Source organism: Notolabrus celidotus, chromosome 17 (genome assembly GCF_009762535.1).
Source record: "Notolabrus celidotus isolate fNotCel1 chromosome 17, fNotCel1.pri, whole genome shotgun sequence".
In the NCBI taxonomy this organism is placed as follows: domain Eukaryota; kingdom Metazoa; phylum Chordata; class Actinopteri; order Labriformes; family Labridae; genus Notolabrus; species Notolabrus celidotus.
The window spans coordinates 10,138,478-10,163,541 of NC_048288.1; the positions used below are offsets into that span (position 1 = coordinate 10,138,478).

Consider the following 25,064-nt stretch of genomic DNA (forward strand, 5'->3'; position numbering starts at 1 on the left):
CATCACAGAGGTTGTCGGTTCAACTCCCAACCGCACCATGTACTGCATGTCCCCCCCCCCCCCCCCTTCTCTACACCCCACATTTCCTGTCTCTCTTCAGCTGTCATATCATAAAGGCAAAAAGCCCCAAAATATAACTTAAAAAAAAATGGCAGTGATTGTTTGCAGTCATGCCCTGATTTGAAAAGTTTTGTGTGTCCCCATGTTTAAAATTGTGAACATTAATAAAGAACTTTCCTGACTCATTGCAATGGTTTCGTGGAGTTAAGTAGAATTATATTTGACCACCTGTGAAAGAACAAAACTCAGGCAAACAGTTCTCAACAAAGCATATCTTTATTCTCATAAACATCAGGTTCTTCGGGAACACAAACAGTCACAAGCACAAACATTTCAGTCTTTTTTTTTTGGACACAGTCAAACAAGTGAGCAAAACGCATTATATCACCAATGTGGGATTTTTTATCTCCCGACTTGTGCTGACAGTAACGTATGTTTTATTATCTGAGGAAAAAAAGAGTCTGACCCTTATTCTGTCACTTCCTGGTTTGTTATGAAGGCTTGAAACAAAGGAAAGTCACTGATGAACACTCAACATCTTTTTCGATGAACAGTAGTAAACTAGATTACCCACTCAGTGCCACGTGTACACATCAGTGCTTTGACCTTTATTCACAATCCTGTATTTTGTGTCAGACACATAAGGACAGCTCTGCATGGCTTTTGTTGCCAGTTTGGCAATGATATAGTTATCTCGATTCCAACCTCCACTGTGACATAACGAAGCAGCTGATTCACTAGTTAACTATATGTAAATATATATATATTTTTCTCCATATATCTATATATTCTATCTATGGAATAAGTCTATATAGCATATATATACTTTTGGTAGGGTTTTTTAAACATTCAGGTACATTCACTTGACCCTGTTGTTTTTTTTTTTCTTCATACGAAATATAAACACAGACAAATGTTAGCAGAGCTCCTGCTTTGAAGAAGTGATCTCCCAACTGAGAAACAAGACATTTAGCAACCCCCAAAGTTAGAAGAAGCAAACACAAATGTCTCAGAGCTGGTTCTTTATGTACCAACAACAAGCATAAATATACTAAAAGACCTCTGTATTAATCTAGAGTAGAAAATAGCATATTTTTCTGGACTTGACAACAGTTTAAATTAACTCTAATAATAGAGTCTGGATGCCACTACTCCACAGGTGAGCACATGAGCTGGCAATAACAGGTATGCGATACCATGTTTTCCTTTGCATCTTTACTAAGTCAACAAAAAGTATTCTGTCAGTGGTTAGAAAGCTTGAATGCAAAATTCACTTCTACAATCACTAGTGTGAATAGACCCTTGGCATACCACAGAATACACGCATAGGCATTACTTAATAAGTCAAAGAGATAGAACCTGGCCTACAGAGGACTGCACCGACGATAAGCCACATTACGCATAAACACAGATTTTTTTCAGAAGGCCACGAGGATGTCACTTAGGTGCTGGTAAGAAAAGTGTTCCTTCATGGGTCCAGGTTGGCAGAGGACCCTGAAACTTCCTTTAATCACACTGTGAGAGTTCAAGTCAGAACTTTTGATTAAAGGAGCAAAACTACATAACAGGATTGGGTTTGAATGCCAATTTAATTTTACCTGTAATAATCCCCGGCTGATCCTTGATTGACTCCCAGTGCGACAGTAGCAGTGTACCCATGTTGATAGCTTTACATTTTTCAGTATCTTTAAAGGCCAGCACACCCAAACTAAAACAGTATTTTCTTTCTTTCTCACTGTGGTATCAAGCCACGCAGATTCATTCATTTCAATCAAGAAGGTGTCTTTGAGATTGCTGCCTCAACCTGTAAAGCAAAAACATGGTGAACAGAATTTTGTTTGTTGTGCTCATGCAATAAACAAATACATTTTAAAATTACTCTCTTAATTAAACTGCATGGAATTTCAAATTTGTTCAAACCTGCTTTACCTTGTTGACCCTGACTTGCAAAAACTCCATTTCATATTCAGCCTATCGCCCTGTTTTTTTTTTTGTCGTAAATATTCAATGGAGTGGAGGCAAAAATATCCCGCCCCTGACAAAAAGAAGCATATACAATCATATTTTCTGCATGGCTACATACCACAAGAGATCAGAGTGACATGACCCAAAGTTCTAATGCGTCAGCGTGGTTATAAATTAACCTTTTAATAACATTAAATAAGTAGTAGAAAAAAACGACTGGACATTAAATACTCACCTTCAAACAAAAACAAAAAAGAACAGTGCAATTAAAACATGTGAAAAAAAATATTGTTTATAAAATTGTAATCTGTGACCTAGAGAGACTCTCCCTTATTCATTGTAACACATTGATCTTTTTCACCTGTGGCTTGATCTCTCTTTTTTTAATTAATTTATTTTGGAGTGAGCCCACAGCCTGACTCAGTGAAAGAAGAAGTGCTAAAATACATAAGGGAAACTCTCCATCCCTGTGCTGCTAAATATTAACTCTGAGTGTGTACGGCGAGGACCCACAGAAAGGGGCTCCCTGCCCATCCAACAGTTAGGCTGGATAGTGCGGACTTGAAGCAGGAGTGTCCAAGTCTCTGTTTGCCTCAGCCTCCTCCTGCCCTGAGTACGAGCTCAAGGCATCCCACAGCAGACCAGGCTGCTCACAGTGGTGGCGACTCCTCCAGTGTGCCATGACCGCCTCTTTCGTGTCCAACACCTCGCTGCAAAGCACGCAGTTGAAGGACGTACCTGCTGCAAGGACCCCCAAGGCCACTGCCACTCTCTGGTGATGGGACAGACCCAATGTCTCCCTCCCTCCCACAGTGGTGAGACATGATGTGCCTCTTGAGCTTGGAGAAGGAGAAGAACTCTTCATCGCAGTTACCACACTTGACCAGGTTGCGCTTCTCGTTGAGCTGTCGCCAGTAGTGTGCAGCGTGCTTTACAAGCTCATTCTCAGCCACAAGGCCATCCCGCACTGGTTGGCCATCTTGGAGTTGAACATGGACGTCCTCGCCGTGCACATACAGCAAGTGCATCTTCATGTCGGCAAACGTAGGAGTGATGGCTTGGCAGCGACCACATTTGATCTGCAGCTCCACGGGGTCTTCACGATCCTGCTCTTCAGATGGTCCCAGCGAGTTGGCCCTGGTGAGGACAAGAATGAATAATAATTATTAATGACTTTGTCAAGACTGTTTGGAGAAAGTCGACATCCTTACATAAATCATGTACAAATGTAAGTGAAGCAGTGTTCTGGGGTTAAAGGAATCAATAAAAATCTCACCCCTCCACAGACAGTCATCCTCATGCTGGCTGATGGAGGGCTCCACAGTCAGCACCACTTTGTGGACCTCTCTCAGGTGACTGAAGTAACCCCTACATATCCAAAGGCCTTCTCACAGAACTCACAGCCCAGGGACCGACGTGTGCGTACCTCAGAGTGGTGAAGCTTCATGTGGGTGCTCAGGCTGCCGGAGTGAGCGTACGCTTTAAGGCAGACTGGGCACACATATGGACGACTGTTGGTGTGGCTGTTCATGTGGCTCTGGAGGTGATGCTTGAACTGGAAACAGCGGCTGCAGGTTGGGCAGCGGTGAATAGGTCGGCTGCCGATGAACACTCTGGGGTGGGTGGCGCCTCTCAGGTGTAGCGTCACTGGGGCTGGCTGAGGACAGTCCAGGGCCTTGGATGTGGTGGTGGCAGGGAGCTGATGACTGAGTACAAGCTCCTGTTCTTGGCCGTCTGGATTGATGGCAGGCAAACTAACCAGTTGGGGAACTGTCTCCATCACCAACATGGGCTTGGGTCGGATGCTACGATACTTCTTTGAAATATCAACTTCTTTTTGTTTAGAACCTGAAACAACTGCTGGCGGTTTCTCTTGGACCCTTCTACGAAAGAAAGACAAGGATCGGTTCTTTCTTGCCTCAAATGCCAAGATGTCTTCCATTGTCTTTCTTTTCCTTCCCCTCTTCTTGCCAGATGGTTTCTGGAGAGTTCCCAAAACAGGCATGAGTGTGGTCTTGTTCTGGGGCTGCAGAGTGGAGTTTGGCACCTGGTTGTGACCTAAAGCCTCTGCTTTCTCGATGATCTTGGATGGAGGATCTAAAGGGCTGGGGAGCCCTGTCTGGCAAGGGAAACTCTTCTTCTCAGGGGACAGATTCAGTTTAGCTGCTGGGATAAGGGTGCTCTTCATTTTAGAGTAGGGCAGAATGGGCAATTTACCTTTCGGTGGGGACGGGATAATCTGGACTGCTTTGCTAAAAATGGCTGGGGACAGGACAGTGATACTGCTCTGGGACTGTGCTGCAGTCTGTTTAGATTGGCAAAGCCTTACTATAGTCTTACTTTCTTCAGGAGATTTGCATGGTGAGCTCTTGACAGCAGCAGGAGAGTACTGTAGGTTTGAATAAGGCCAGCTGTAGCAGGTTGTTCGGAGCTATCTGGCGCTCGCTCTAACTGAGAACCTGGGTACAGGACAGCATTGTCTGGGAGTAGAGCGGTGACAGAGATGTCTGAGGAGGCCGGGTCAATCAGGATTACCTGCTCTGAAGGCTCATCTTTGGGCACTAAGGTTGTGTGCTGGTCTCCTGTTTCTTAATCACTTTGATAAACTACTTGCCAATGTCTGTGCTGCCACAGATATTTTGGAGGGCGTTTTCATTCTGGCAGCAAGAGGTGGTGATTTGACTTTATCTGGGGTCCCCTTGCTCCTGGCTGGCTGGTATCTAGGAATGGGCAACTTGAGATTCCTTTGAACTGACTGGGTTTGTTGCTGTTGTGTCTGTGGTGTTTGAGAGGTGACAGAAGGGGGCAGCGCCACCAGAGAGAAGGTGCCATCCTGACCTGCGATTTGCATCAATGCATAGTTTTGGGCGGGCACAATAATTGACTTCGGGCTTGAGGCGGTGGAGGCCTCTGGGAGGGCAGAGGGAGGCTGGCAGGACAGGACTGCAGGTGAGGGGGAGGGCACCATGGCCGGGGCCTTGGGGGCAATGCTCCGGAACTGAAGGCTCTTCATCTGAGGTGATGGACTCGATGGCTACCAACTGAAACAGAATCACAAAAAAAACAGCCTGAGTTATATTTCTTTTCTTATTTGGAAGACTTTTCACCCTTAACTTCACCTTTTAGCCTCAACCCTCTCATCTCAGGTTCCTTCATCTTCAAGAACTGCCAACATGGCAACTTACCTCTGTGTATGATTGCAGACTTAAAACTGTTTCATCAAACATACTTAATAGAAATCATTAGGAAGACTATGATTTCCTGTGATGTTTTCTGAAAGCTTCCAGGATCACAAGTATCAATGTGACCTCACTTCTCAAGGTCTCAGCTCTTTATGCAACCCCAGCAGCAGACAAGCAGAATTACAGGCCTCTGCACATGTGTGACAAGCTTTCCTATTACCCATGTCTCTATGGTCACACACAGCACACTCACTCTCCCCTAGGCTAAGGACAGACTGCCCCCTTTGATTTAGACTCAGCATGCTGCTGTGGTACATGCTGAGGCTCTGCAGGGGGCTCCATACACCCCCCCTCACTTCCTGGAAGGATCAGCCGGTGGAGCGTGAAAGCTGCCCAACGGCAGTATCTTCACCAGATGAAGAGGGGCTCCCCTTTTCACCTCCCCCACCACTGGCCAGAGCTACAACCTGACCGGAGGCAATAAGGATGCCCCTGAAAAAATCCCAGGATTTACTTTATCATCCCTTGTTCACAAAAAAAAAATTCAAGGTTATCCAACAGAAACAAGGCTGTTCTCCTCTGTGGATCACCGTTCTGTGTTGATCCAAAACACTGCTGAAGTCCACGGGGAAACTTTAACCTCACAGTGAGGTTTTAAACAAGTCTATATTATCCAAATCTACCGTAGAGTTTCCATCCATCAATCAAAAGCCACAGGTATGACTTTAAAAACAAAGCAAAGTTCCCTTCATTTACATCAATACTGTATCTTTATATCGAAAGGAGGGAGAGATTACAGTGGAGTTCTTCAAAGGGTCTAATTGTAAACAGACTCTAAAGGTTTAACTTTCACATCATGACCTGACTTCAAATGCAGCGTTTGATACCGAGCTCCAACTCCACTCTGTAATACCAATCAGCATTAAGTGCAACAATCTGGACGTGTCTCAAAGGCAAATATTCAACACCATATTTTCTCAATACAAAAAAAATCTGTTTTCCTTTTCAAAGTAGTCTGGGAAAGATGCTTTATACATGCAGAAACAGGGAGAAGAAAAGAAAAACTGCAAAGGGCATATTATAAAACAGCTGGAAGTGTTTCTGTGCAGAGAGATTATTTATACAGTGCCCCTACCGCATTACGACTCCATAAAACAGGAGATATTCCTTCTCTGTGTGGATAGTTGACTCCAGTTGACTGTGACTTTGGCTGAGTACAGAGTGGAATAAACCATGGGATGTGTTTTCCTCTGAGCATTTTAATGTGGCTATAGAAGGTAGGAGAATGGGATAGGGGCAAGGTTTGGAACTTAACACTACCATGTGAAAATTTACTATTGAACATGAGGTGTGTACTGACTTGTGCGAGATGATGTGTGCTGTTGATATTTCACTATACAGTATATGGCATAAACATTACTTTTATTTACTTAAATAAGAAGTCTAAACATTCTGGCACAGGAGGTGGCGGTATAGAGAAGAGCAAGCGCAGCGGCAATGAGCTAATGTGTACAAATGCTGACGGTTTTCCACTGTTCTATAGGATACAAACACAAATGCAACTTGCACAATGTCCTGAAAGTACACAGAGAGGAGGGAACAAGTCCCCATGTGTAACTTAAGTCATTGCAATAAAGACAGATTGAAGAAATCCAAAGCGACAGAAGCTGCAGCTAGCATTAGCACTGATAAAATAGCGAGTGCCGTAATGCCGATTTGAGAACTGCAGAAAGTTCACCAGAGACAAGGCAAAAGATAAAGTGATTAATAACAAAAGCACTGAATTTAAAGCTCCTGATGACCCACCTTTTTTCCAGATGCCATCATGTTGAGCATGAGGCAGCATCAAGAAAGAACATGAAGATAAATGAGGGGCTGGACATGGATGTAAAAAATGATTACAGCTACAGAGTGTCGTGGTGGACTAATGCAAATGTCATGATGCTCACATACAATGATGACATGGTAATGTGTAGCATGTAAGATTAATTGTGTTCACAAACTTGAATTTGCATGCTAACATTTGCTTATTAGCACTTAACATGGAGTAGAGCTGTAGCTGATTCCAATCTCATCAGTGTTTTATGAATATTAATGTTTTGACCTTATACGGCAATAGATGGGAAAAAGAAAAACACCTGTCCACAATCAAATCAAATTAGTGCTGAGTAATTTACATTGAGATCTGATCTACTGTCAGCAATCCAAGGATAGCTATAGTTCATTATTCAGTCGACTGAATATAACAAATGTTTTAGAATCTTGGCTGTTTTAGTCAAAGTGCTTATAAACAGCATTATTTCTAGAGGCCAACACGGGATGAGTAACAGCTCCATACGGAGATCAGATCCCATTTAAGTCCAACAGAAGTCAACGCTACGTTTTAGCTGATTTGTTACCACAGTCATTATTTTCCTGATGTGTTTATGTTCTCAGTTGCTAATTTTGAGTTTCTTTTGAAGCCTTGATATCTTTGGTCCAATTTAACTCAAAACAGATGATGCAGCAGGGTCTGATTAAGGACTAGGCTACCTGTGAATTTTAAGTCAGAACCATGGCTACCTGTGAAATAGGATAGAGGAAAACATACAACCAGTATGAGACACCTTGACTCAAAGTTTACATAAATAGGACAAATTTGGACAATTTGATAATGACGAGTAAAAGCTGCTGAGACGTGTATCGGTGATGTATCTAACAACAGCTGATATATTTGTAGTACAGCTTCACACCGATCTCTCCAGGCCCAGAGGCGACCGTTTTAACACACTTACACTCTCTGAGCTCTACTGTAAGAGGTATGCTGATACAACAGGTGAGTGTCAGTGATGATGTTACAGCCTCAGGCGGCTTCTTCCAGTTTTATCACTTTACAGAATGAAGAGCAGAAAAAATCTCCTTGATAGCTTAGGCAAAGAGGAGGAAAAAAATCAAACCAATGTTTCTGTTGAAAAGAGCATCTTTTCTGTCCTCCTTCCATTCTCTTCTTTCATAATTTCTTTACTGTGGGCGCCCTCTATCTGCTTTATCAGCATGTTAACAACCCTGCTCCCCCTTCAGTTCATCCAGACAGAGGGGGAGCAGGGTTTACTCACTTGTTGATGAACCAGTGACAGTCATACTTTATTCCTGAGGTGCTTCCTCTGGTACTCAAACCCACTGATAATCTTTGGAAACTATGGGCCCCAAGCTGAAAATGTTTGTCTCATCAGAGAGGTGAATCCTCTCTCTGGGGCTCTTAGAGTCTATTAAATGCTGTTACATGTCCATTACTCAGAAGTGGACGTCTGTCCGACCACTTCAACAAAAAGGCCCGGTTGCCAAAGAGCTTCTGACATGGTTGACTGTGGGATAAGTTTGTCCAAACTCTTCTGAGTGGTCAGAGTCTGTCCTGTCCTTGTACAGAGTTTGGTCAGACAGCGGGCTCTTTTCTCAGGACTCCAAAAACAGTCTTTGTGTTTCCAAACACAAGTACTCCTCAGGACATTTATGGCTTTTAAGTCGGTTTATAGACATCCAGAGATAAACTCAGAAACAAGCTGACTACAATTAAGTCAGCAGGGAAGATAGTAAGCCGCTAACAGAAGCTTTAGATGACTTTTACAACACAGCAGTAAATAGGAGAGCCCTGCTGGTGATCAGTGATAAAGCATAACACCTTCACCCTGAGTTTGAGGTGTTCCCCTAAAGGTAACACTACACAATACCCTCAGATTTGTGATATGTGATTGCATCTGGGATGAAATGAAGTTGCAGTGAAAGCTGGTCGCACCATAAGGCTAGATGTGAAAGTATCAAACCAGAAGCAAGCCAAAGCAACTCTCTAGAACAGATGAAGGTGTTTTGATCATTTTGGCAGATACCAAATACCTCTCCATGCCATTCTGTTACCACAACTTGTTTGTTTTAGCTTAGGGACAGCTCTGCTTTGTCACAACAAATGCATGACTAACTTGGTAGGTAGGCATGTAGCCTTCATACACTCATCATATCATACTTAGCTGAGGTTTCCCGGTGGGTAAACAATTATGTTGTGTTGTTTTGCAGCACAGACATAGGTTTAATGCTCTTTGCATATTATTTCGTCACTTGTCCTAAACCTGAAATGCCTCCAAAGAACGAATGACGAGCCATTTCAAGGGACCAGCTCTTTGTCTTTCCTGTCCAGCCTCTGTTGTTTTCACTTTACTCTAAACTGACGCTATAAACCAAAACCTCTGGACGGCCTTCTGGGGGAGTGGGTGTTAGTTGAAGAAGAGCTTGGTTTGACATGCAGCAGAGTTATCTATTAGTGGGGCGCATATTTTAAACCTCAATGTGCCGTCAATCATGTTCATTTAATGTACAACTGCCTTATTAGGGTGTTATTACAGTTTGTTAACAGATATACAGTGTATTGCTGATTTCTGGTCCTACAAATACCTACACACTGCACATTTTTGTCTTATAAGTATGGGATTAATGCTTAATACTAAGCTTAAAAAACTGAAGGGGTCACAACGCTTCCCAAAGCAACTGCAATTGAACCATCCATCATTTTCCTGCATGGCTCAGAGGACACCTTGATTATTCAGCCCATTAACCAGGGTACAGTTTCAGTCCCAGACAATAACATCAAGTGAAAAGCTGTTTATACCTGACTGTGAGGGCCATCTAACAGGCTTTGTGGTGGTTCTAAAGGGGTACATCACAGCAGGGCAGGGAGAGAAATGCAGAGGAAGGTCACAGATGCTACTCAATCTGCTGCTGCATTTGAAACGCCGGCCACTCTAATCTGACTGGGGTCAGAGATCAGGCCGAGAGGGTAACGCAAAAACCTGTTTGTGAAGAGAATGTGATGGTTGAGGGTGACGGAGAAGAAAAAAGGGTGAGGGGTGATCCACAGAGACAGATTATCAGGTAAAGCCAGGAGAGGTGAGAGGTGAGGATCTGCTGTTTACGCTGGAGACAGGTCAGGGTTGAGCAGGAGGGCAGCATGGGGACGGCCAGGCATCCACCTGGAATGGAATGAAATGGTATGAAGTGGAATGAACACACAAAAACAACTTTAACTCAAACGTTAAACCTGGACCTGGGTCACATGTGGAGGTGATGAAGCCAAGACCGATGGGCTGAACAGCCAAAACAACCTACCTATTGTGAACCAGTAATGCTATTTAGTGAGAGGTGAAAGCACTGCTCTGGGAAATGTCCAAACACGGACATTGCTGTGTTTTGGTAGATTCCCTGATGCATTCTCTACTTCTGTCCTGTCTTGCTGTTCTGCCAGCTACGGTTAAAACTGCAGAGTCCAGCATTTTGCTCCCAGTCCATGCAGACGGTGCCAGCAAACAAACACAGGACGGCCCGGCCTGTCAGTCAGTGTGAGGACAGCGTTCTTTGACAGCATGAAGTAGAAAGTGGGAGAAACTTTATTTGGCTGCTTCCACATGTCCACCCTCTTGACATGACAACTAAAGGCTGATTCATACTTCTGCGTCTCCCCTATGCAGCAGGGGCTGACGCGGACATGAGCCCCACATACTTGTGCGTCGGTGAGTCTGTGTCGCGCAGCAATTCTCCGCCGAAACGCCTGAGGGCAGTGTGGTCTCTCTGATAGCCGGCCGCCTGCTTCCGGTCCCGCTACGATCTCTGTTTACTTTTCCACAGAGTTTCAGAGCGTGTTATGTTAATCTACAGCTGATACATGTTGCTGTTTATCATACAGACATGATTACATGAAGAATAGAGAGGAGGAGATGAAATACACGGCTGATGTGCGGCCGATGTCCGGGATCCCGGAAGTGTTGTAAATGCGGGAAAGACAAAGCCGCCGAGCGGACCAATCACAGAGCTTGTGGTCCGCGTCGGCTCTACAGGGAGTTACATTTTGGAGGAGGTGCACGTCAGCTACGTGCGTAGGCCATGGCGTAGGTACGGGAGCTACGCGTACCCCCGGCGTAGGGTACGCCGTTGATTCAACGCAGAAGTATAAATCAGCCTTAAGCCCTTGCAGACATCTTTTGTATGCATTGTAAAGTTTTCAAAGACCTCTCAAACTTTATCTATATTAACTGCTGATACACAGGACTAAATACTACAATATGGACAACTACAAAGACCACAATATTAAAGCCTCACATTCAAATATGAATTTTATCATGGTGAGGCTGTCTGTTTGCTATGGAAATGTTTCTGTTTTACGTGTGGCAGTATTGACCAATCAATCATGTTCTAAGTAGGCTCCTGCAGGTAAACACTCCATTTGGAGATCAGAAGATACAAAACTCTATTTCCAGGCGACAATAGTTACTGCTATTTTTTTTAATTTGTAAATAGGTATCTGCATTAAGTGCAAGATAACACAAAGGTAATAGGTATGGTCTAGAAATGTACGTGTTTTGTGGACTTAACAATGTGGATGGCCAACACAGCCAGTTAGCACCTGAAATACTAGTACGTTAAACAAGTAAGTAGTTTTTGTATTATTGCAGACCCAAAATGTCAGTCGTATGTCGTGTCTCAACCGTAGTGCATCCATCCGCCACTTGTTGGGGCTGTATCTCTGGTTAATGGCTACTGTCATAATGCTATAATGCTCTACTACCCCTGGTGTGCACACTCATGGCATCTCATAGCAGCAATGCGTAACAAGCACATGTGGATGTTAACATGAAAAGAGGACTGATGGCTGGTGGTGCTAGCTCTGCTAGGTTTAGCCACACATAGCAAACCAATTTGAAACTGTTTACCCGCAGACTCTGTGATCCTAGGTTTAACCGTGTGAAATAAAACATGCCCAGTTTTGACTGTTTTATTAACTTTAGACTAGTTGGTCACAATTTCAATTTCAGCCTAAATGTCTGGAAAATTAGTCACTTAACAACATCGGTATTGTCACCCAACTTCCAACTCCATTATTCATGTCTCAGGTTCGTAGTGAGATGGTAAACAAAGCAGTGTGCAGAAAAGGGAGTCATGGCCCAGATATCTCTTAAACTGAATTCAGTTATCTGCTTGCTCCCCCCGAGGCCACAAATTACTGGCTGTCGCCAAATCTTCATCAGGCTGTAGCTGATGAGCTCTGAGATCATATGATTGGATGCTACTATTCACATGCATGATTTAAGTAAGGGTTTAATGAACAGGTTTTTGTTACACATACATAAATATAACCAAGTCTTTCTGTTTGCGTAGTCAGCTATTTAAAAAACTACAATGTCTTATTTGAAGCAAAATGTATTTGGGTCAAACTGTTATTCAAGTTGGTGGAGGCTGCATCCAAACCAGATTCCCTGGGAAGCCTGCAGAAAGGTCACTTTTGGCCCCTTGTGGACTGGATAAATTACAGGTTTGCAGAACATTCACGACTTCAGGTTTACCAGCATTGTGCTCCTAAAGTTCCCAAATCTGCAGAACCATCCAAGTCCAGACTTTGGGTTCAACCCCTTTCTCTTGAGGTCAGTTTTTAAGGATCATATCTGAAGTGTTGTAAGGCAGAGCGGGGAGCAGAGGAGTGTGAGGTTTGTTATCTCCCTTGTAGGTGAGAGCAATGCTCATCTGGGACTCAAAGATAGAGCCTGGAGATGAAGGGGGGGTCTAGAAGGGAGTGTGTATGTGTGTGTCTGTTTATGTGTTGATCTGGGAGGGAGGGCTAAAAACCCAGCAGAGGCCAAGCTCCCCCAGGTTTTAGCCCAGATGAAAGGCCAGGATCTGGGCTAGATAAGAGGGCAGATCACGGGGGGTCGGGGCCAGCCGGCTGTGAGAAGCCATGTCCAGCGGCCATCTTTCACAAACCTCCTCCCTGTCTCTCTTTCACAAACACACATACACAGCATGGAGGATTAGTGGACCTCAGAGAGCAAGAGAGGCAGTTAAAAACATTTTAATGCTCTTTTTTTTCTTTACATACAACAAAGGAACATTCCCTGAATCCTGCAGTCCAAGAGGAAATAAGATCATTCCATTAGTTTTTCACTCCTGAGTGAACTAAAGTGTTATCTGTGCTCGATTGCTTCTCCCTGCATGCATGCTAACTGCTCATCTTTGCTCTCAAGCCTAAGGTGTACAAGTGTGTGCATGTGCGCAGGGGAGCTAGAGTCTGGAGCGAAGGCGGTCATGGAGAAAATGAAATCAGTGTTTGCAGAGGTCCTTGTTTCATCTCAGAGCTCTGCTGCATGAGAGGGCCAAGGAGAGGGAGAGAAGGTGGGCGCACACACACAAATCCACACACACACATATGCACAAAGACACACAAAGCCTGGTGACTTAGAAGCTGTTCCTTTTACCTTTTCGGCGACCCACAAAAGACACAACACTACAGCAACATATGGTATTCAAGGCGTGCGCACAAACACACAACCGTATGTCATCCACTGTCACCTGAGCAGATCAATGCAAGGGAGAAATCCATTCCAATTAGGATCCCGCTGCACTGCCTTGCATGTGGATGTAGATGAATCGATATAGAAATCCCTAACCTGCCATCTCTCTCAGAGAACGAGCTAAACTGAAGTCCTGGATGTTTTGCTTTCATTACTTTCTTAGAAATAAGGGAATTGATCCAATAATCACTTCATTTGTATTTAAACTCTCCTCTTGGTATGAATGTCAGGCAACAAACACACCTTGATTTTAGGACCAAAACTATACCAAGCTCTTATACACTAATGCAGAAAAAACAAGTGAGGATGTCAACACATTCTTTTTGACTCGCTCAAAACCTGCACAAGCTAATACATATCAATTTGACTGGAATATATTACAATTGTTATCAATCATTTCATTCATTGTTCTTGAATTACTGAGCTCATCAATTTAATTCTGGATGCACTATTTGTCAAAATGACTTTATTCATAAGTCTGCACAAATTGTTAATAGTGTTGTCATGATACCAGAATTTTGAACTTTGATCATTTATCAGTGAAGATCAATCAATCAATACTGATACCTGTTTTTGATATCAATGCGAGAAAAATGGACACTGGAACATCTAAAACTTGGTAACTTCCTGGACTTTCATTTCCAAAGTGCACTCGGTGTCGCTGCAGAGCACAAATCAACATCTGACATGTATAGACTTTAGACTTAAATTATCCCCTCTCAGGGATCACATGTGCACACTGCAGCTCGGGAAAAAATTGCAGCATCCAGGGGTGACTATGCTGTCTCTATCCTCTAGGAGACGCCAAAAGGACTAAACAAAGTGACCTGTGATGAGAACAGTTAGGGGGGTCGTGGTAGAGCTGTGCATCAGGGCAGATAGATACACAGTGTGTAGACATCTAGCTCCTTCTCCTTTCTTTAAAGCTCCAGTGAGGAGTTTTTAGATGTTTGTGAAACTGACTGAAAGTAACATTGAAGCTTGAGAGGCGATGTGCGCCTTTTTTTGTTTGTCTGTTTACATGAGACAATCAGATTTTTTTTTTTACATTTATGACTTATATTTAAAGAAGACATGGATGAAGTCATGCATTTACAATAATAAAGACGTAACATTTAAAAATAAGGAAAAACATTTTTGGGAATGTCATAACTTTAGGTTTACGTCACTCTCTGTTGTTTTGAAGAGACAGATCAGACGAGCAGTCTGCAGTTGCCTGGATTCAAATGAGAAACAAGAAACATCTTGTGAATTTCAACTTTGGTATAAGTTTTGTAATTAACTGAATGCTTAATCTTCCAGCTCATCAGCAGCATACTGACATTGAGATGAAGATTCTGAATGGATTGTGCAAGAAACTGAGTCTGATAAGAGGAAGGACAGGCCAACAGGCTGCCTGTGCACGCTTTTGTAACCGCTGTTCATCCTCAGCTCTTGAGTTTAACTTCACAAGATGATCACCATTCATTATTTCAGTGCAGGCAGCAGACTGCTCTTCTGATATCACAGTTTAGTTGTTTTAGTAAACATACTGTACACTGTTTATAAACCCGAACCGTAATTACAACTTTAATCTCATGAATGTGACTTTTTTGTTATGAATTTATGACTTTATTCTCATGAGAGGAGGAGCTAAAGATATTGAGACTTTTAAAAGTAAACTAAAACCATATCTAGACTGGCTTTTATGTAGGGTTTCATAACTGTATTACTTAAATGTTTTATATTGATTTAAATGTTTTTTTTATTGTTTTATTCAATTTCAACTATTTGTTTTTTAGTGATATTTTTAGATCATTTATCTTATCATTAACATGTATCCTTACCCTTTTTTATGTATTTATTTATATTCTTATTATTATTTTGATGCTTTAACTAATTTTAATTTCATATATTTTACTGTTGTTGATGTGCATTAGTCTCTTCTTCAAAATCCTTTTTTTTTATATGTTGTGACATTATTTTATTTCTGCTTTTTTCTTGTTTTTCAATCGCTGTAAAGAAAATTTGATTTGTTTGAAAGGTGCTATATAAATTAAGCTTGATTGAATGATTGATTGATAATACTACAAGATTCATCTTATAAATATTCAACCTTTGTTCTCTTAATACTTTATTTTTGGAAATCACAATTTTTGTATTTTTCGTCCTTAATGCAGCCCTAATAATGTTGTATTCAATATAAATAAAACTAGTAAAAATGATATTTGTATTAATAAAAATGAATTGTGAGCTGGCTCTATTGTTATATTTAGTCAGGAGTGACTTTCAGGTATCAAATAAAGAACTTCCACTACGTGAAATATAGACTTCAGGTATTTCAGTCAGGAACAAAATCATATCAAAAATGAATATAGGAATTTGGATTTTGTTTACACATCTGACTTAGCCATATACAATTGTCCATATCTGTAATCAATATCTTTGCTGGTGTAACAGGAATGATGAATTTCTGTATTTAAAATTACAGATCTGAGTATAATTTTAAACATATTAAAGTTGCTTCACAGATATCTTAAATGTACGCACTGTTTCTTAGAATAAAATAATCAATAGTTGCTGGTGGACTGATTGAATGTTCAAGAGGCTCACCCTTTCAGTGGTCAATCCAGACAAGCTGGACCTTCAATAGAAAACGATGAAGTGCCCTTTGAAAGCAGGATGCTGTAAACCCCTGACAACCAGTGACCTTTGACCCAATGTCCAACAAGGCCATGTGTCATCCCCTGGAAGCTGTAATGTCTTCAATCATCCATGCTCACAGATGAACCAAATGAGCAGAACGCCGCACACACACCGCACACACACATGCACGCAGATGACATGGCTGCCGGCTCCGAGCTGAGTGGCGTCGACGTGGAGCAGAGGTGACAGCAGTGTGCCCGAGTGTGTGTATGAGTGTGGAGGTGTGTGTTCAAGGTCTCAAGTGTTAACATGCCCCTCCCCCTCAGGCAGCCAGCACTGCGTTAGCCATCCAGATTGTGCTCAACACTAAACCTTTACCTGACCTTTCCCTCTGCTGTGACATTTGGACCCTTGTGAATAGGTCAAACAGCACTAAAGAGCGGTGGAAAAATAGAAGGTAGCTGAAAGAGAAGAGAGGGCTGTCAGTGCAGAGAGGTGACAACGCATAAAAATGTGTCAGAAAAAACTCAAAGCTCTGATGTTCACACTATCCAAAGTCTTTAAAGTTAGCTCACACAACACTCACCAAATTTAGCCACGCAGAGTCAGATCTGTGAGCAAACATCAACGTGACAGCATGTGGTGATCCGCAGTTTAAAACGCAGCTCTGCTATATTTAAATGTTTGATAAAACACCAGCAGTGTCAGATATTTAGTTTCATAAAAGTGCAGAGTCACTGTTGTCAGGAAGTTGCAACAAACACATTTTTTGAGTGGGCAGCAGGAACAAGACAGGAAATGAGGACCTGCTGGTGAGGCTGCTTCAGAGTGAGATTATTAAAACAAAGAAGTAGATTTATTACTGGGGATGTATGGCGAGTACGGTTTCCTTATGTAGAAATAAGAAGTAATAATAATACAGTGAAGTTAATAAAGAGTGTTGAGCATAAGATGAAACAAGTAAAAAATCAGGTCAATGTGTGTGCGGGTAGAATACAAAAATCAATAGAATACCAATTGATTGTGACGACCACCTGTAGCTCATAAAGTCCACCCACAGATCCTCAAAAAGGAGACACAGCTTACTTTTGTTAAACCATAGATCAACCTACAGTCTTGTCCAACAAGTGATAGCTTAGCAGCCGATCAGGTGTTATCCAGATTTATTACCTGGCTTTCTTACTGATCTTCCCGCTGTGTAAGAAGCTTGATTCGTATTGGTCAAAACATCTTGACGATGGTTATCAACTTTCACTAACATGAGCAATGCCAGAGGCAAACGGATCACATGTCATGTCAGATCAATCTGTGGAAACAAGTTCCGGCACATTTTACTTCTGCTTGTTGACACCATAGTACGTAAGGTGAGGTGGAACTGTTAGATTCCGTTAGCATCAAATTGGTAAACAATGTGGCTAAAACGTTAGACTTTCTAAACGTTTGGTTAGCATGCTAAATCAGCAGGCTACGGACATTTTCATATTGGATCCTGTCCAGCAATATTAGCAAAAGCAGTGGTCGCAACAAAAAAACTTAAACCATGAGCAGTGGTGATGATAGCAGCAGGGTTAGAAGTTGTGACAATTGCCTCGGTTATTTTTTTTACTATTTTTTTTTAAAAAGGTGTGTGAAACTGCATACATAAATAATTTTAAATCAATAAAATTATCTTTTAGTCAATGATTTTTTGACAACTTGTCTTTATCTTACGTTAGTAGCAGGGTAATAAGTGAGATAATGTATGGTAGCAGGCCTGGCGTAAGGGTCTTGTCTCACCCTGTCAGGATTCTATTTCCCATAACCCCCTCCTAATCATACATTATCCCTTACTAGGACAACTGTCAAATCAACTGTCAAGGCAAACAACCGTGACAACAACATTAATGATATAAAACATATTTTAAAACAATTTCATATTACACATAAAATAGAGCCAAAAAAGGTCAGGTTGTGTACCTTCAGATTTCCAGGTACAGGTATAGCGTCCTACACAGATCAGGTAGCATGACCACAACAAAACCTGTTACACACTTCACACAAGAATTCTACAATGTGATGCACATGACTTTGATGTAATCAGTTCATCCAGAATGAGCACACTCATATTCTGAAGAGGCATGCTCATTTTAACATCGCTCCTTCTTCCTTCTTCTTTCACTAATCTGCTTCTTCATCCCTGCTGGTAGATGTGCAGCAGACACTGCAGTGAAGTGGTACATGTAAATTCCGCCGTAGAAAACCAGCTCAGACAAATGAACACTTCAACAGAGGAGGATGCCATGGACATGTGATTCCACTGCAACCTTGACTGGGACGCTAAGAAAACACCTGCGTTCCTGGTCCCACCTTAATGATCACTCACTGCAATGGGAGAACTTTAATGGGGCCCTGGAAGGATGGAAGGAAGGAAGGAAGCTGCCAGCTTGCTAATTTTAGGCACTCTGCATCTCAGATGAAACGGAGGAAAAGGCAGAGGGGAGGCGTGGAGAGGAGGGAAAGTTCTCCATCTCTCACTTTCTCGACTTTCAGCATCATGTCTGTCTAACTATCATTACCCCCTGCATCCGCTATGTGAGAGAGTCTCATAGCTCTTTGATTCTCTGATTCCTTTCTCCCTCTCTTCCTGTTCCCAGCCCTCCTTCTCTCTCTCTTCCTAACTTTCTCTGTCTCTTTACCCTTTTTTTCCTTCAGACTTTCTCTTTCATTCTCACCTCCCTCCCCTTCTGTCGGTACCTGAGTAAATAAACAGTGTTGTGTGGGATGCTAATTAGAGCAGGTTCAGGGACGTGACGAGCCAGGAGAGAGATAAACAGCAAGGTGGGGAGGAGAAGAGATGAGATGGAGGGGGGAGGAGGGGTGGAGGTAACCCACCCCAAGGGCAACACAACACAGACACAAACACATCAGCTTAACGGTGAAGGACAGGCAAATGCAGGTTTGGCTTTCAACCCAACATAGGTGTGCTTTGAAGCCAAAGGGTGGTAGTAAGGTGGAGGATTCAAGGTGCTGAGAGCGAGTGAAGGGCACATGTTGGAGCTTCAGCCATGATGGAGGGAAGAGGGAACGTCATGCAAACTTCTTTAATGATGGCTGCTACTAGAGCAACGGTCCACCGGTGCAAGATCAAAGGAATATGCAGATGATTTAAACAGTTCCTCTCTTGTTGAGGTGAGCCTGCGCTTCTAAAAGCAGGTCAGAGGGAGGCAGCGTGTTCCTGTTTAACATAAGATGGCCTTTCTGCAGGGAACAAGCTGCTGGATGTAAAGGTGAGAGGGCAATGTTAACTAAAAGGCACCAGGTGGACTTTGAAATCACTACGACTCAATTTTGGCAGTTTGGCTGGTAAGACAGGAACACATCGTGCCAATACACCTATATATTCCTTGCAGTGGAGGTCTGATTCAAATGATGTCTTGTCCTTTCAATGCAATTCTGTATTGACAATTTATCGAACATGATTTCTATAAAATAAAAAAGAAACCAAAACTTAACTTAACTTAACACACAACAATGGTTAAAACCTTAAGTTAGACTAGAAAGTTAGTGTCAAGTGTGCTTTGAGTAATAAAGACTACTGACTCTTCCCAGGTTATCACAACATGCTTTAACCCTTAAACCAGTAACACTAAGTGGAGTTCAGTTTTAACTATGGTGTCTTATTCGGCGTCAAATTCTTCCAAAATTGGCAAAACACACTTTTGAAGCCAGCGCTCCGAGCCAGAGTTGAATCACAAACCTTAAATGTAGCTATAAAAACAAGCTAGCTAGCACACCATCTCTAGCAACTGAAGCAAACATGCCATCCAATTTAACATTACTCAGCTTTAAAGGTGACATATCATGCAAAATTGACTTTTTAATGGTTCTTTACCTGAAATATGTGTCCCTGGCATGTCTACAAACCCCCCGAGAATGAAAAAAATCCATTCTGCCCCTGTTTTGATTTCTACACCTTTCTGTAAATGTGTGTGAAACGAGCCGTTTCAGACTTCCGTGTTTTTGTTATGTAACAACAATATCCGGTCTGTCACGGAGTCAGAGCTCGGAGCTTGTTCAGCCCATAGACTGTATAAAATAATACTGAATCCCCCCTCCGTTTTTCATTACCTGCACAAATGTGTGCTAACAAGGAGCTTAGGAGGGAGGCATGCTAGTTGTAGGCTGTCTTAATAAACACAAAGGTTGGTTTTACTCCCCACGTCTGCAGATTTGAAGATCTAGTAGATGATTTTTATTTGTCATGGATAAGTGCTAGCGCTAATTAGCATAGCCACATAGCTACATGTTCGTAGCTGTAGCTGTAGCTGTAGCTGTGTACCAAGACACACGTCGACATACTGACAAATAAAACAACAAGAAACACTAAATCTGTGACCAATCCTTCATAAAGGTCCTGCTGCCTTTCTGGCAGAGGTCGGTTTTACTCCCCACGTCTGCAGATTTGAAGATCTAGTGGATGATTTTTATTTATCATGGATAAGTGCTAGCGCTAGTTAGCATAGCCACATAGCTACATGTTCGTAGCTGTGTACCAAGACACACGTCTACATACTGATAAATAAAACAACAAGAAACACTAAATCTGTGACCAATCCTTTAGAAAGGTCCTGCTACAGGCGCCTCTCCGTCAGGATCAGATTCAGAGGGTTGAAGTAACGCGATCTCTGAGCAGCCGTGTATATTCAGCCAACATGTAAACATTAGATCAACGTGCTGGAGAGCCGAGGCACATCCACTTCCGGAGGGGGCGTGGTCAGAGGGAAAACGGAGTGTTCTGAGGAGGACTGAAGAAAAGGACTTTTCAGGCATGCCAAAATCTGATTTCAAAGTGTTTTTTTGAGCATAAACTTTAAAGACATGTTTTGGGGACCTCTTAGACCAATATATATTGATGAAAAAAGCGTGATATGTCACCTTTAAAACAAGACAAGAAAAGAAAAGTTCTATACACCTGGATTTTTCTTTTTCACTAATTTTCCATGATGGGAATGGTTAACTGTTTTCCAGGTATTCCAGGATGTGTGGGAACTCTGTTCGTGTCAATATAGCCATGTTTTCACCACAGGGATTTGGTTACTCCTGAGCAAATACATGCATCTCCAATGAAGGGAACAGGGTCTCAATGAAGTTCTGGAGACATTATACTGCCCCCCAAAAAACAGCCCCACTCAGAGGTTAGTCATTTTCTTGGCTTATGCACAGAGTTGCTCTGAACGGTGCTTACAGAATTTAATTTCAGCCACCATTTATAAAATTGGCAGCTACGGACTGAGATGATTTTTCATCACTTCAACGTATTGATCGAGTTACAGAGACAAAAGATTCAACAGACAGACAACCATCTGTTTTTACCCCCTTACTTAACCGGAGTACTAAACTTTTTCAGCTCTTAAGACAGAAGTGAAAATGAAGAGGGGAAAAAAAGGCAGACCGATGAATAGTTTTTGAACTTAACATTTATCATTTCAAATTCCGAAAGTAGTAGAAGAATTTTCTGCTGTTTCTTTCTGTCTGAAGTTGAGTCTCCTTGAGACTCCGTTGAGACTTGACTTCAGACTGGGAAACTAAAACATTCAAAAGACAAGTTTAACCCTTTGAAATCCCGAAACAGAGTTGGAGCAACTTTTTTTTTCTACGTTTTTTTAATCACAACATGGTAAAAGTTATACAAATGCATTTTGAATTGATCCGAGTCCAAGTTTCTTCTGTCTTGTGAAAACATTGCAATGAATCTTATATCCCTCAAATTACAAGCCACTGTAGCAGTCCACACACTCATCAATATCACCTATTAGGGGTAACACTTCAGACTCTAAAACATGTATTCTAATTATTATATCCCCACATATCTTCAGTACTCTGGGCTGCTCCAGCAGTGTGGCTCAGAACAGTGCAGTTTTTGTAACATCTCCCAATGTGCTGTGACAACACGGGTGATAATGTGGTAAATTATAAACATTAAAGAAGGGTTTTAGTGAAAAAAAGAGAGAAGGGTCCATCATCTTTTTCTGCCTCAAAGAAAGCTTTGGATTCATTTCATTCTCCTAAAGTTTTGGTAAATTCTTCATGTCTGTCTGTCTCCGTCTTTGTCTAGAATCTGCAAATTGAGCATCTGCTAAGGGGTCTTTAAAACTGTAGGAAACACTGTCTGGCAGGATCAAAGCCAGCCTTGGACCGTAATGATCACTGATGCTGCTGCTAAATTAACCAGACGTGAGCACTGTTCACTCTAATGGGGGGGATTTTCGCTCCGCTGGCAGAGGAGGTGAGTGAGAGAGGCAGTGGACCAGGTACAAGATAGGACAGGAGACAATGTGAGCAGATCGTGTAAACACTGTCTTTAATGTTACTCTGAGATGTTTCGTGATTAAAAAGACTTCTTATGATCCCAGATTACAGGCAGATTGGTAATGACAGGTGCAGAGGAAGCCTTGCTGTTACAAGGACTTGCATAAGCTTTTAATCTCACGTTAAGTCCAGCACAAACACTGATGAAGAGACGGAGAGAGAGGATCACGATATATCTAAGAGATTCAGAGGAGAGGGGAAATGGAGGGAAATGTGATGGCTGGATAGATGAGCTATTTTTATAATGAGGTCAGTGTGAGCTGTGGGATTTCATCCTCCTGGGAGACACACACATTCACACTCTCACACACACACACAGGAGAATTGTGGTGATGTATCACTCCTGCTGAGAGGGGCTGCCTCTGTCCACAGGAAGAAGAAGAGGAGGAGGAGGAGAAAAATCCAGATGACAGAGAGGGGATGTTGAGGATTTTAGTCCTAACCTGATTGGTCGGAACAGTTTTGTGCTCTCCCTCTCGTACAAAAACATGAAGACTTCTTAATTATTGAACAGGAGACGTTCACTCATCGTACCTTTGTTTAAGAACACACACACAAACAGATTCCTCCTCTCCCATGACTCCTGCCGTCTCTAATCCTGTAACATGACTACAGAAAACACTGCAACAATTCTTTACACTTTCCTTCCACCTAAAATAACCCACTCAAGAGCAACTTTTAGGCAATTTCAATATTAAAGTGTATCCTATTTTAAATCAATGGAGGTTTCACAAAAAGCTTTTTACCAATTGGATGATCCCTCCTCCTCAGCTGCTCCCTGCTCCTCCTCTTTCTGGGTGGTGCCCGGGATGAGGTCCTGTCCCCCCCTCTCCACACTCCCCCTGTAAAGACATGAAACATTGACCATTATTGACCTCTATCAATACAAAGAGTGATAGAAAGAAGCGATACGAGGAGAACTCTGTAACAGTTTGTTCTGCATCAAAACAGAGTTACAAGGTGTTCAAGAAAAAACAAGCCACTATGAAATGAATGACTGAAAAAAAAAACATTTAAGTGATACAATAACTTAATTTTATTTCAAATTACTGCTCACAAAAGAAACTATCTCTATTTATGTGAAATTCAACCACTTATAACTCATTAATTTATTTTCATGTAGGTTGCTTTTATTTGATAGTTACATTTCAGAGCCATTAAATGATGTCACCCTCATTAATTGGACAGAATTACCAGTGACTTTTAAAACATTTTTTTAATATATTTTATGTTTTCTTCTATTTAGACTTGTCTATTACTCAGAACTTAAATTTCTGTTTGAAACTATGAAATGAGTCACTTAAGAACACCCCTAATCCTTACATCCCTAGTTTCTGGTACTGAACATAGCTCATTACGAGCATGAAAACTTGTTAGGTTCTGAATGTTGAAGAGTGGGAACAGGTGTAAATCCACTCTGATGAAAAAATGTCTCTGTTGAATGACTTTTACTGAATTGAGTAGAAATTTAGAAGTTAATGACCAAAATCTCTAATCTCAATTTTGACAATACATTCTGTAAAGGCCAAACAAACGTTAATATAACGGCCTAAAATCACAGCATCAGAATCAGAATCAGAAATTCTTTATTTATCCTGGGGAGGGAAACCTGGTCATTAAAGAGCTCTTATAAACAGTATGTTAGAAAGTCAAAATATGAATAGATAAAGTAAAATAAAATAAAGATCAAATAAAATAGAATAAAATAAAATAGAATAAAATAAAATAGAATAAAATAAAGTATATACAGAAGTGCAGAATAGTTAGAATTACCTATGTACAAAAGCACTCAGGATGAAGGTGATAACCTGGAGATTACCAGGTAATTTACAGGAGTTTCCACATCTTCAGCAAAACAAATCACTTCCAGTAATCATCTTATGGTCCTGTTTCTTTTCTTCACAATATGATACTGCCTGACAACAGGTGAAACAGTAAAACACATATGAAACAGTGTTTACTGAAGGTGCAGGTTTCACAACATAGATTCTATGCTGCCATGTTTTGAAACCTGATTTCAGGAAGCTTTCTCTGACTGAAAGTCTTGCTCAGTCCAGCAGTCGACTTTGTGATGACTGTTTAGTGTTGAAAAGGGAACAGCAAAATAATACAGAAGAGGGATACACAATTTCACAATTCATTCTTATTTCACCATTTTAAACTCAGGTGTGTTTTCGTCGTATCTTATTACATGAAATCAAGATTGTTGTTTCTATACATTTATTGGAGAACAAGAATTTTCCATGAATTCTTGGTTGCATTTCGGACCAGGTGAAGGGTCATGTGATCTGTCTGCATCATTAAGACCACGTATTCAACAAAGTATATTCAGCAGCTACAAGATTCACACTAACAGGGCTCTGCATGGCCTGTTTCACATGTGCACACACACACCCTACAAACTGGCTTCCTTGTACCCTCTTGCTCTCTAAATGCCTGTCGCTTTGGCCCTCCATTAAGCCGCGCGAGCGCTCGTTTAGCCGGTGTCTCTGCAGTTGGGGACGCAGGCTGCCCACTCAGT

At 41.8% G+C, this 25,064-nt stretch overlaps 1 protein-coding gene across 1 annotated transcript in view; it reads right to left on the reverse strand.

The window, feature by feature from the left end:
- Positions 1-317: 317 nt before the first annotated feature.
- znf438 (zinc finger protein 438) overlaps positions 318-25,064 on the reverse strand; it is a 55,395-nt gene continuing 30,648 nt past the window's right edge. The window contains 9 exon segments of the mRNA XM_034706372.1: positions 318-2,782; positions 2,784-3,162; positions 3,302-3,314; positions 3,317-3,391; positions 3,394-4,425; positions 4,428-4,603; positions 4,605-5,066; positions 9,844-10,204; positions 23,290-23,385. Of these exon segments, the coding sequence (XP_034562263.1) occupies positions 2,567-2,782; positions 2,784-3,162; positions 3,302-3,314; positions 3,317-3,391; positions 3,394-4,425; positions 4,428-4,603; positions 4,605-5,038 (2,325 nt within the window). The 5' untranslated portion in view covers positions 5,039-5,066; positions 9,844-10,204; positions 23,290-23,385 and the 3' untranslated portion in view covers positions 318-2,566.